The 12,802-nt window shown below is 49.1% G+C and overlaps 1 protein-coding gene across 19 annotated transcripts in view; it reads right to left on the bottom strand.

Annotated features, from left to right (window-relative positions):
• The window catches only part of EHMT1 (euchromatic histone lysine methyltransferase 1), a 139,440-nt gene that overhangs the window by 19,952 nt on the left and 106,686 nt on the right, over window positions 1-12,802 (bottom strand). For all 19 annotated transcript variants that reach the window (XM_088664979.1, XM_060270630.2, XM_088664987.1 and 16 more), the window contains 6 exons: window positions 11,868-11,990; window positions 7,532-7,633; window positions 6,736-6,840; window positions 4,472-4,626; window positions 1,078-1,245; window positions 35-179 (listed from right to left, as the gene is read on the bottom strand). In XM_088664979.1, the coding sequence (XP_088521105.1) occupies window positions 35-179; window positions 1,078-1,245; window positions 4,472-4,626; window positions 6,736-6,840; window positions 7,532-7,633; window positions 11,868-11,990 (798 nt within the window). The remainder of the gene's footprint in view (window positions 1-34; window positions 180-1,077; window positions 1,246-4,471; window positions 4,627-6,735; window positions 6,841-7,531; window positions 7,634-11,867; window positions 11,991-12,802) is intronic.

Below are 12,802 nucleotides of genomic sequence, written 5' to 3'. Positions count from 1 at the left end.
ATTAAAAAAAGTAGCTGCAAGCAGCCTGTCTAACCTGCAAATGAGTGATGTTCCTATCAATGTGCATGGGGGACGTCACACAATTCTGCGAAACGTATTTGTAGTCACTAGGACAGGGCTCGGCGTCGACAGAATTGACGCAAGGAATCGGGATACGTTCATAACCCCGGGCAATGTCTCTGTCGCAGCAGGGGAGAAGAAAACAATCACTTTTAAACTACAAGAATAAAAGATACACAAAGCGAGAGCACTTCCCTGTGTATTTACATAGCTGCCAAGTTTTCCCTTTTCACGCGAGGAAACCTATTCAGCATAAGGTAAAATCCCTTTAAAAAAGGGATAACTTGGCAGCTATGGTATTTATAAAGCAGACCCTTGTCTCCAGTGCTAGTCCTGCTCAGAGTAGACCCACTGAAACCAATGGATGCAACTAACATAAAATCCATTCATTCCAATAGGTCTACTCTAATAGAACTTAGTTGGGTACAACTCAAGTCATCCTAAAGCAGGCATAGGCAAACTCAGCCCTTCAGATGTTTTGGGACTACAATTCCCATCGTCCCTGACCACTGGTCCTGCTAGCTAGGGATCATGGGAGTTGTAGGCCAAAAATATCTGGAGGGCTGAATTTGCGTATGCCTGTCCTAAAGCAACATGAACCAGTATGACATTGCTTTTAATTACTGAAGAAGAGCCCTGCTGGACCGCTGGACCAGGCCAATGGCCCATCTAGCCCAGGCATCTTCTTCTCAGTGGCCGCCCGGACACCTGTAGGAAACCTGCAAGCAGGACCGGAGCACAAGAGCCCTCTCCCACTACTGTGGTTTCCAGCAACTGATATTCAGAAGCATCACTGTCTCTGACTGGGCAGGCAGAGTATATGACATTTCATCTTGGGCGTTTCCAAACTTGAAAATCTGCAGCCAAGACTCTCTGAATGGTCCTTTGCCGCCAGAGAGCCCTGGTTTTTTGAATTACATATTTGGTTGCCCAACATTAAGCTCGTCACTAGGGCACTCCAGAGCTGCATCGGCAGAGGGCAGTGGCCTATGGGTGAGGCAGGCAAACCTCTCACACCTGCTCAGTATCTTCTCCACCTGGACGGGCTTGTCAGGCATCGAATCCTTGATGGTCTTGTTCATTTGCAGAGCAACCCAGACTTGAGAGTTGAGGCTCGAACACTGCAGGGGAGTTTCGCCCTCTTTGTTTTTCAGGGTAACGTCCGAACGACGCGAAAGAAATAGGCTGCAAGATGGGGGGAAGGGGGGGGCAAAAAGATGTGAAACTAATGCAGCCCTAAGTAGTCATCTAGCAGCTATTTGATATATGATTTTTAGAAGACATCTCAAGGCAGCCCTGTATAGGGAAGTTTTAATGTTTGATATCTTACTGTGTTTTCATACTTTGTTGGAAGCTGCCCAGAGTGGCTGGGGCAACTCAGTCAGATGGATGAGGTACAAATAAAATTAACACCTTCATCTTCACCACCACTATAGCTCAGTGGTTAGAGCAGTTACTTACCGTGCTTCGGGCCAGTGCCCGAAGCGCCGATCGTGCAGCAGGCTGGAGGGTGTGGGAGCACGTGCCCATACGTGTGTGCACACGCTATTTCTGGCGCACTTCCGGGTCGAAGGACAGGAAATAGCTTGTGCGTATGCACACAGGCCTCCTCCAACCCGAAAGTGTGCTGGAAATGACGCTTGCGCATGTGCGCAAGCTATTTCCAACCGGTACTCCTTTGACCCGGCAGTGGGCAGCCGCACCGCACCGGTAAGAGCGGGCAGCGGCAGTGGGCAGCAGATAAATGAGGCTTTTGGGCCGTAGTCTGGGGACCCTGTGTTAAGAGCATCTACTTTGCACACAGAAAGTCCCAGTTTCTATCTTTGGCCTCTCCAGGTAGGGCTGGGGTGGTCTCCCTGTCTGAAATCCTGGAGAGCTGTCAGCTTAGTTAATGCCAAGCTAGATGGAGCAATGGTCTGACTCAGTATAAGGCAGTTTAAAATGGAATGACGCAGAGACCGTTCCAGTAGTTAGACAGAGAGGCCTGGAGTGAGGTCCCTCTACTCTGAATAAGTCAGAAAGAATCACCACTGAATTCAATGGAGCATATACCCAGATAACTCTTCAGAGAATTGTGCAGATTTGCTGTATATTATACACAATGCAGACTATCAATGTATCTAATGGATCGATACAGCTGCCTGCCTAACTCTCCTTGGATGGCTAGAGGAGCTGTCATCAAGAGGCACTGGACTTCAAAACAAACAGCACCTTTCCCCAACCTGGTGCTCTCTAAGTGCTGCTCGACTGCAGCTCCCATCAGCACCAGTAGCCAGGAATGATGGGAGAGGGGTTGCATTCCAACATCTGGAAGACACCAGATTGGGGGAGGCTGCACTAAGCCCTTGAACCTGGGGGACCTTCTTCTGCATCCCAAGCATGTGTTCCACCACTGTGCTCCAGCCATTCCCCTTCACATAGCTGAGATGGACCTGTCTAAGAGGAAGCCCTTTCCATGTTATAGGTGGCCAACTGCTCTATGACAGGGGAAGCTCTCTGAATGTTATGGCTATGGCAGAGGTTTTCAACCCTTTTGAGTCCATGGCTCCCTTGACCAACTACATTCTTTCTGTTGCCCCCCTGTGAAGAAACACACTCAAGCCTCAGGAGCCCAGTTATGTTGCCCCTTGCCTTCAGAGCTGGTGGCCTCCTGCCCCCTTTTTGGACACCCTCCCTTGTGGAGGGTTCCTTCAGCTTTGCCTCTTCTCCTCTCCCCTCCTTGGGAGTACTTGCAGCAGTGGTGGTGGTTGCTGCCACTACACCAGCTGCTCCTGGTCTCTAAGGCACACCCCCTTCCCAAAGAGAGGCACTTCCTCACGCCACCTCACAGGGACCTGGGCAGTGGGTGCCCCCGGCCAAAGGCAGCTAAACTTACTCATCTTGGGAGGCAGCAATGGCATCATTCACTTGGGGAGCTTGTAGCCACTGCAATGAACAGCCGTGTGAGCTTCTGGGAGGCAGAGACACAAGGGGGCATCAGAAGAGGGAGGGATGGAGGTCAGTGCTGCCTGCAGCACACCTGGCTATCCTTCAAGGCACACCCGGGTGCTGAGGAGCACTGGTTGACAACCATTGTTCTATGGTTAGGGAGGATGACAGTTGTAGTCCAACAGCATCTGGGGGCAGAGGGAGCACAGGCTCCCCATCCCTAAAGAGCCAGATAGTCTGACCTGATACATGAGCAATAACGCTGGCAACTGGAGGTTTGCCTGCTTGAAAAAACACTTAGGGGGCACACTAAGGCTGCTTTGCCCTCCAGTGGCAGAAATCACAGCACCGTTGGTTGTAACTGTTTGCAGGACGGCAGTCAAATGTACTGCACTGATGCCAGAGGGTTTTTTTTTTTTTTTTTTTTACAAAAGCAAATAGCAAAGCACTGCTCTCTTCCTGACATTTAACATTTTTAAGAACGCAAGAAGAGCCCTGCCAGATCAGTCCAGGGGTCCCTCTGGCCCTGCATCTTGGTCTCATAGTGGCCAAACAGATGCCTCAGTGGGAAGCCTGCAAGCAGGACCCGGGTGCAACAGCAACCTCCCCGCTTGTGATTCCCAGCAACTGGTATTCACGGGCATGCTGCCTCTTGACAGTGAAAGCAGTATATATTACATAAATACCCTCGTTTCATGCTCAGATTCAAGTAGCTTGCCTGAGGCCACCCACTTGGCCTTTGAATGCACAATTCTCAGACTGAGATCTAATGTTTGAATGTCTGCCCTATGTGCAATCGTTTAATAAATAATACTGACAACAAGCCCAAGTCCTGGGCGCAACAGTGGTTTCTCAACTTGCAATTCTCGGGTGCACTGCCTCTGACGGTGGAGGGAGAACCATAGCTGCCAAGTTTTTCCTTTTCCCGTGAGGAAGCCTATTCAGCATAAGGGAAAATCCCTTTAAAAAAGGGATAACTTGGCAGCTATGGGGAGAACGTAGCCACTGCGGCTAGCAGCCACTGACATGCCTCTCCTCTATGGATTTGTCTAACCCTCTCTTTCAAAGCCATCACTGGTGGTCATCACTACCTACTGGGGAAGCGAATCCCAGTTATGTGCTGTGTCATTCCCCCAACCCCTTTTAAAGCAACAACAAGCAAGAAATTAAAAGGAGTTTTGGTTTGGCTGTGAAAGAAAGAGAGAAGTACTGTAGGTGTGGCACGATAAAAGCTGTTCCTTCAATGCTCAGCTTTTCCAGTGTTGTGAGACTAAGAAAAACTTTTTCGTGTATAAAATTATGCATTTGGGGAAAGCTTTTATACACCTCTATCATGTTCAGCAGAGGCCGAGTGGAAGAGATGGAAAGGCACCACAAGCACGCACCGTTCCCCTTGCCCGTCCATCCCGGGAGCCTCCCCCCCGCCCACGAGGAGGGCAACGAAGGGAGAGGGGGGGACTCCTGGGGGATGGGGCGTACTTACACTACACACTCGTAGCGGTTCTCTCGGGCCGCGATGTGCAGTGGGGAATCTCCGTGGATATTCACTGCGTGCAGGTCACACTTAGCAGCCAGCAAAATCTCAGCAATGTCGACGCACCCCGAAAAAGCAGCCCAGTGTAAACAAATGTTTTCCTCCTGGAAATTTGGCGGGGGGGGGGGAGGACAGAAAGTTTAGTGTGCTCATCCTTGGCACCGGGGCGGGGAGGGGGGACACTACCCTGTCCTTAAGCTCTTGTTGCCTGCAGTACGTGGGCTGCCTTTTCTAGGCTGCTCAAGCTGTGCTTTCAGGCATGTGAGGCAGGGAGCTCCCAGCAACAGCCGCCTCCGAGTTCACCGAGGATGGTGGGGGAGGGGGGAGCTTGAAGCGAGGGCTGCCCTCCTTGCCTTATAAGGACAGATGAGTCATTTGTCTGCAGGTCGCAGCATGATCTGGACGAATCCATGGGGAGACGCTGCCACAGACACGAAGGTATTAGCAGAGGAACTGTGTGACCCAGACATGTAGGGCACCAGCGGAAGTCTTGAAAAGACAAGTCCCCCTAGGGGGGGCCAGCAGCTGGCAAATTTGAAGGGGGGGGGGAGGCAGCAGTGCCTCCACCGTCTTCATTCAGAGGTTGCCTCTGGGCAACCCATGATTGCTCCTGGCTGCAGAGTTCCCCTCCAGACCTGGAAAGATTTGAATACTGATTGGCCTGGTGCAGAAAAGAGGTTTTTTAAAAATCATTTGAGCCTGTGGATTTTTCTACTGTTGCTCGACTCTGGAGAGCAGCCTGGAACCCCTCCAGGGCTATTATTAAGGGACCTACTAGGGCAAATCTTTCACAGGGTGGGGGTGGAGGAACAGAAACAAGACCAAATCTCCTCTTCCCTATCACGCCATAGGCCAAAGCTGTTAGCAGCTGCCCTGGAGCGAGAGGGTGTTTCCCTTGAGGGCTCTGCTCCCCCATCTCAATGAGCCTCAGCAAATGAGCCTCATCCTGCAGATGTGTGCAATGGCAACAGAAATGGTTGTGTCTGCTCTGCCAGCCTGGTGCTCAAGGCGTAACCTTGTTGATACTGAATGCAAGCTTTCCAGACAAATGCTCTTGTGGACATGGGAGAAGTAGGACCTTGGCGCTGACCAGGGGCCCCAACGCACCTGTGTGCCACCTTACTACCTGTCTGTTTGGCATTAGTCTAAAGAGAGACCTATGCACAGACAAATGCATATGTATAGGCCATGGGTGAGGAACCAGAAGTCCAGGGGCCTTGCTGGACTCTGATCATGCCTCTTCCTTGTCTGCATGGAAGACAGAGAAGGGGAGTTATGTGGAATCTAGCCTCTTGTGCAAAGGGGGAATGTGCATTTGTTCCTCCACCTACTTTTGCATCTGGCCCCACTCACCACTTGTATATATACTTCCAGGAATGCTGCCCAGAAGGATGTGGACCTCTGGCCGAGATAATAATAATAATAAAAAATCCCACCCTTCAATCAGAGCCAAATGCCAACCCACTCACTGTTCCACCTGAAAGATTTGTGCAAACCTATAGCCCTTGATGGGGAGTAAGCCTCGCCAAAAATGGCAAAAGTTCCTCCTGAATAAACAGGCTCTGAGTTGCTCTTGTTATCCTTCCCGAATGCCCAACACTGCTCTTGAGCTGAAAAACGTTCCCCTCTTCCCTGTACCACAATCCCTGGGCCAATCCTGGTTCTCAATACAAGGAAGAGTGTTAATTGGGAAGGGTCCCCCCCCCCAAATGTGGCCAGCCTATAACTCCCAGCAGCCAGATTGACCAGCGGCCAGTGGTGAAAAGAACTATAGTCCAGCAACACCTGGAGCAGTATTCTTGAATTCTGGGTCCCCAGGTGTTGCACTGCAACTCCCATAATCCCTCCTCATTAGCTAAAGTGGGTGGAGATTGAGGGAATGGTAAACACAACAACATCTGGGGACCCAACCCAAAGTTGAAGAACACTGACCTAGAGGATCACAATTTCCCACCCTGGCTCTAAGGAGCAGCATTCTAAACTGCATGCAAGGTATGGAGAATGTCTCTATTTAGAAAATGCATTTCCTCTTGAGGGCGGCGGCGGCGGGGGGGGGGGGCTCTTAAAGTGTATGGATGGGGAACCTGGTGCCCTCCAAATGTTGCTAGACTCCAACCCCCACCATCCCCAGCAACGATGGAAACTGCAGTCTGATCAGGCCTGACAATTTAAACTGCTACCAAATACTAAGCAGAGCAGAGCCCAAGACTTACATTGTCCCGGATGTTGATGTCTGACCCTTTGGCCAGCAGCAGCTTCACCAGCTCAACGTGTTTGTACTCAGTAGCCCATATCATTGGTGTCCAGCCTCCATCATCCTGGGAATGTAGGAAGAACCCAGCACGATCAGACCCCAAGCTCCATCTGGTGGCAGCCCAGGTGTGGGGAACCTCAGGCCTGCAAACTTCAGGCTGTTGCACTAATCACTCGAAACAAGTGCGCTCCCGTACTGCATTAAGACAGTCCAGGAGTGGAGAACGTTGGCTATGCAGAACATCTCCAGGTTATATTACTACTAATGGGCTGCAGTCCGCAGGTATGTTGCACTTCCGCCAGCAGCAGAATGTGGTATTACCATACCTATCTTGTGCAGCTCCAGACCCCAGAGCAGGGAAGGGGAACCTCAGGCCCTGCCCCTTGGGACTCTCCCCCAGGCTACACCCTTCACCAGCCCTGCCTTGCATCGAGTGTTTTAGCCTGTCATTGAATTCTAACAGTGCCTCTTGCTCACCTGGTTGGGAGGACAGAGAGGTTGTTTGTGTAGAAACTAGTCCACTGGGCTAAGGTGAAACTGACATTAGTAGCTCCACTCACTTTTGCCTCTGCCCACCAGTGGCACATGGCCCTTGGAAGGTTGCCCAGAAGGGAGTGTGGCCCTAAAGTTGAAAGGGTCCCCTATCCCAGTATATGGGAGTCTAAGGAGGGGGCATTTTTCTGAGTGTGCAAATGTCTGCCACACATGGCTCATTGTCCTGATGTTTTGGAAGGACTGCATGGGCAGCAACTTACCTGGCAGTTGACATCCACCTGCTCGTTGCACAGGAGGTACTGCACCACATCGTAATGGCCCTTCTTGGCTGCCAGGTGCAAACAGGTGGAACCTTCCACATCCTGAAGAAGAACACACAAAAGCAGGAATATGTATCACTTCAAGTCACTGGTATGTTTTCAGTGTGGATTTCTGGAAGAAAGCACGCTGGAGGCCAGAGCCTAAATACTATGACCCATCAAGCTGAACGCAGACCCTCAACCCAATACGTCTGCAGTAGCAACTGAAGAGGATGCCCTGTACTAAGTCAAGCCACTGGTCCATCTAGTTCTGTATTGTCTACACTGACTAGCAGAAGCTCTCTAGGATTTCAGGCAGGGAACAGCCCCAGACCTATGTGGAGATGCCAGCGATTGAATCTGAGACCTTCTGGATGCAAAGCAGAGCCGCTTCCTAAAGAGAACATAGGAAGCTGCTGGTGCATCAAGCTCAGTATTGTCAACACTGACTGGCAGCAGCCCTCCAGGATTTCAGACTCCGATTTCTCTACTGATGCCAGGGATTGAAACCTTCTTGCAATCAGGGGCAAAACTTAATTTTTTGCAAATTTATTCAGGGAGGGGTATTAAAAATATGTTTTGGGGTGTGAGGAATTTTAATCTTTTATTTTGGTGATTGGACAACATTTAGCTTGGCAAGTCTATGTTTGATGAAGGAACACACATTGCATTCAGAAAACCACAGAATTTTAAGCTTATCTTCTGAGAATATCAGGTATTGCTTAATAATAATAATAATAATAATAATAATAATAATAATAATAAGAAGTAGAACAATAACAACTGGCAATCATTTTAAATGATTTCTATACAATTTTACACACGTTTCACTTACCAAGCAAAACTAAACTATATTAATTTAACTGAAATACATTTTTAACTCCTGGGTCATGTTACAACCTTTTAGCATCCTTCATTTGGGGAATTTGAAAGCTTAAAAATTTGACGCGCCCTATTCCTGAATGCAAAACAGATGCTCCACCACTGGTCATACTTCATTTTTTGTCAGAGAAAATATAGATACTTGTTGGGCTGGAAACAGCAAGGAGTTGGGGCTGTTGACTGTAATGCCTTGATAATCCCTTTGCTAAAGAAGTATAGTGGGACATCCTGCAGGAAAGGAGAAGAAACACAGGCAACAGAATGAGCAGGTAGAAAGCTAAGATGGCAAGAAGTGCTACTGTGCATCAGTGTTTCAGTTTCTTTTCCTTTTTTTCTACTACAAAAGTAGTACAGTATATCAAGGAGAAATGTTCCAGGCCAGTCTCCCCTCGCTGCACTGGTTTTCAAGGAGAAAGGTTCCAGGCCAGTCTCCCCTCGCTGCACTGGTTTTCAAGGAGAAAGGTTCCAGGCCAGTCTCCCCTCGTTGCACTGGTTTTCAAGGAGAAAGGTTCCAGGCCAGTCTCCCCTCGCTGCACTGGTTTTCAAGGAGAAAGGTTCCAGGCCAGTCTCCCCTCGTTGCACTGGTTTTCAAGGAGAAAGGTTCCAGGCCAGTCTCCCCTCGCTGCACTGGTTTTCAAGGAGAAAGGTTCCAGGCCAGTCTCCCCTCGTTGCACTGGTTTTCAAGGAGAAAGGTTCCAGGCCAGTCTCCCCTCGCTGCACTGGTTTTCAAGGAGAAAGGTTCCAGGCCAGTCTCCCCTCGTTGCACTGGTTTTCAAGGAGAAAGGTTCCAGGCCAGTCTCCCCTCGCTGCACTGGTTTTCAAGGAGAAAGGTTCCAGGCCAGTCTGCCCTCGCTGCACTGGTTTAAGGGTAGGGTCGTGAAGGCTATTTAAGCAGAGGCTGGATGGTCATCTGTTGGGAATGCTGTAAATGCATCTCGCGTTGAGAAGAGGGTTGGAGTAGAGGACCAAATCTACGAGCCTAAGATCACACGTCTAAAAATGTGATTTCCCCCACGTCTTAGCCTGAAGTGACATGAGACTATTCTATCACCTCAGTAGCACAGCCCCTCATGCCCACCTCATTCTGGCAGCCATGCACACAGCACTGGTCCGCTGATTGCCAGGGAACTTAAGCCCTATCCCTCAGAGGCTCACCTCCACCTGCAGGGCATGGCATACTGCCCCTGTCTGAAATCTATTATCTCTGGCTGTCCTACTACTCCTGCTCATTAGCAATTAAAGTCAAATGGGCTGCTTTTTTGCAGGGTGTGTGTGGGTGTGTGTGTGGGTGTGGGTGTGATGATTACCCTAATAGGCTACAGGGATTATACATGAATAAACCAGTCTAGATTCAGGTTTTGTTATATAGCAGGGGTGGGAAGATTTGCCAGCCAGATGGCCATGCTCCTCTCTAGGCAACTTTCTAGGGGCCACATGCAAGAGGTGGGCAGGACCAGAAGTAAAAGGGTAACTGATGTTGATTTCCCCACACTTTCCTTGTTATCCTCCATTGAGGTGAGCAATATAGCCTGGTGTCTGTGAGAGGCCCTCCCCTGCAGAGCACATTAATTGGTTGGGTATATAAGGGCCAAGAGCAGCACCTTGAATTCAGCCTGGTGGCTAATTGGCAGCCAGTGCTCCCAAACCACAGCTTCCACCAGTCACAACTAGCATGACCAATGGTCAGGGTTAATGGGCTCGTAGTTTAGTAATGGGTCACGAAGAGTCGGACACGACTAAACGACTAAACAACAACAACAAGTTTAGTAATGGCTAGATGTTTCTCACTCAGGGGAAGAGGGTGTTAAGAATAGAAGATATTCAGGGGAGGTCCTGTTAGCAGGTCTGCCGCCCTGTGAAGTTTGTGGGGCAACATTGCATGCGGGACGTTTTCTTTAGTGGCCCCTATGGTGCAGAATGCCCTCCCATCCGAGGTGTGTCTGGCCACATTGCTGCCCATTTTCATGTCCTGCCAAGGTAGACCTTTCTGCTCAGGCTGAGGCAGTGGAGGGCGAGAGATCAGGCTATCCTCCAGTAGCTAATTGACAGCCAGTGCAATTCTTGCAACAGCAGCGTAACATGGTGGAATGTGCTCAGTCCTTAGCATTTACCATGGCCCCAGGTGCATCCCACACAGTAAATCACAAAATCTTGAGGCTGGAGGGAATGGCTAGATGATCCGCATGTGAGCACAAACTGCCCTGTTGTCATCCAAGCTGCAGCTTGCCACAAGCAAAAAGGAAGAAACAGCAAGACGGGAAATGAGGGGGGTCCTTGCTCTGGGACCTCTAGGTTAGATTACTGCAATGCGTTATACATGGGGCTGCCTCTGATGATGGTTTGGAAACTTCAGCTGGCTGGGTTACTCACAAGGGCAAGATGGTTTCAGCATATAAGGCCCACCCTGGCCCAACTGCACTGGCTGCCAATTAATTTCTGGGCCCAATTCAGGTGCTGGTTTAGACCTATAAAGCCTGAAATGGCTCAGGACTGCAAAACCACAAGGGAAAACTCTCCCCAAATGAACTGATTCAGACCCTTCTTAGTATGCTCCTTCTATGCAAGGACTGAAGGGTAACAACATGAGGATGGACCTTTTCTGTGGTGGTTTCCCATCTGTGGAACGTTCTCCCCTGGAAGGCTTGCCTGACACCTTCTTTACATATCTTTAGGCACCAGGCAAAAACATTCCTCCTCTCCCTGGCCTTTGGCTAATTAAACGACCTATGGCCTTTTAAACCTTGTGGGGGTTTACTTTGCTATTATGTTATTTATTTTTGTGTTTTTACACCGCAAACCACCCTGTGGTCCTTAGATGAAGGGCGGTATAGAAAGTTAATCAATCAGCCAATACAGAGCCCTGGAACTGCTTTAAAATTCTCTGCCCTAGGACATTAAAAAAGAAAGAAAGATTGCAAACAACCTGCAATCTTGCGACAAATAGCTCATTGCAAATGAGGGCAGAACGCCAAACCATGTCCTGGTTTGCACGTCACACTAAGCCGATTAGTGTCTCAGCACAAACACACAAGTGTGTGGACTCTCAGAAAGGAGATAGCATCTACTTTGCTCTTCCCAGTCACTCTGCTGACAAAAGATAAGGTTCAGTTTAGCATGTCATCCGAGCCAAGGATTGTGCTTTAGCTCTTCCAGACAGACCACAAGCTGCAAAGCATATGACAAACCTTGGTTATGGGTCGTGGTTAGTCTGGAGAAATCTAAACCATGAACCCAGGTTTTGATGACATAGCAAAGCCACTGCTTAGCTCAGCAGCAAAACAACCAGAGCAGCAAAGTGTCCGCTCTCTCCTATCAGAGCCTGCATTGCCTGTGCATTTGCACTGGGTCATAATTTGACATGCCAATGAGACCATTGCCACCTTAGGTATAAAAAAAATCCAGAAGCCACCAGTACCTTGGGATCCACTAATGCTCCAGCCTTGATGAGGTATTTCACAGTCTCCAGATGGTTATTCTCCGCTGCTTCCATAAGGGGGGTCCTCTGGTCCTGAGAGCAGGTGTCTATATTAGCGCCGGCCTGTGCCAAGACAGATACACAACAGTTACTGCATAAAGTCACACAGCTGGGCTCATGGCCAACTCATGACTTATCCTGTGTCACTAAGAAATATGCAGCTTCCTGTTCCCTTGAGCCTATGGCTTGGGACACTGCGACCCGAAAGCAGAGAAGTTCATCAACGCAAAATGGAGTAAGTCACATTGTCATTCATCTAGTGCACTGGGGAGTATGCAGGGATGGCTAACCTGTGGCCTTCCGTATTTGCTATTTGTGGGATTCTCTGCCTGGGGAGACTCGCCTGGAGCCTTTGTTACCTATTATCAGGCACCAGGCAAAAACATTCCTCGTTACCTTTGGCTGATTAAGCAATCTTTGACTTTTTATACGTGTCAGGGAGTGGGTGCTCCCTGTTGTTATGTTATGCTTGTTGTTATGTTATGCTTTTTTGTGTTTATATACTGTAAACTGCACTATAATATTTGGATGAAGGGTGTTGTATAAAACAAGCAAACAAATGAACAAACACACACAGCTTTATGGCCGGATGAGGATTCGAACCTGGGTGTCTCAGGTCCTAGTGTGGCACTCTAACCTACACCACACAGGCTGAAAGGTTAATTAATTTTCTCTTTACAAGGGCAGCCAAAACACCCTGTGAAAACCTCAGAGGGGTCCTTAACATCCTATCAATTCACACTTAACTAGAGTCCCAGATCAACATGACTCATCCCTAGCAGGATTTCACAATACGTTCGTTCTAAACTAGAACAGGCTCGTCATCTGTTTAAGTTGAAGACCAGAAAACCTGAAAGCACTGGTTGATTGAACAG

The sequence above is a fragment of the Zootoca vivipara genome, chromosome Z2, assembly GCF_965207765.1.
Source record: "Zootoca vivipara chromosome Z2, rZooViv2.hap1.1, whole genome shotgun sequence".
In the NCBI taxonomy this organism is placed as follows: Eukaryota; Metazoa; Chordata; class Lepidosauria; order Squamata; family Lacertidae; genus Zootoca; species Zootoca vivipara.
This window is presented reverse-complemented; position numbering and strand designations above follow the sequence as displayed.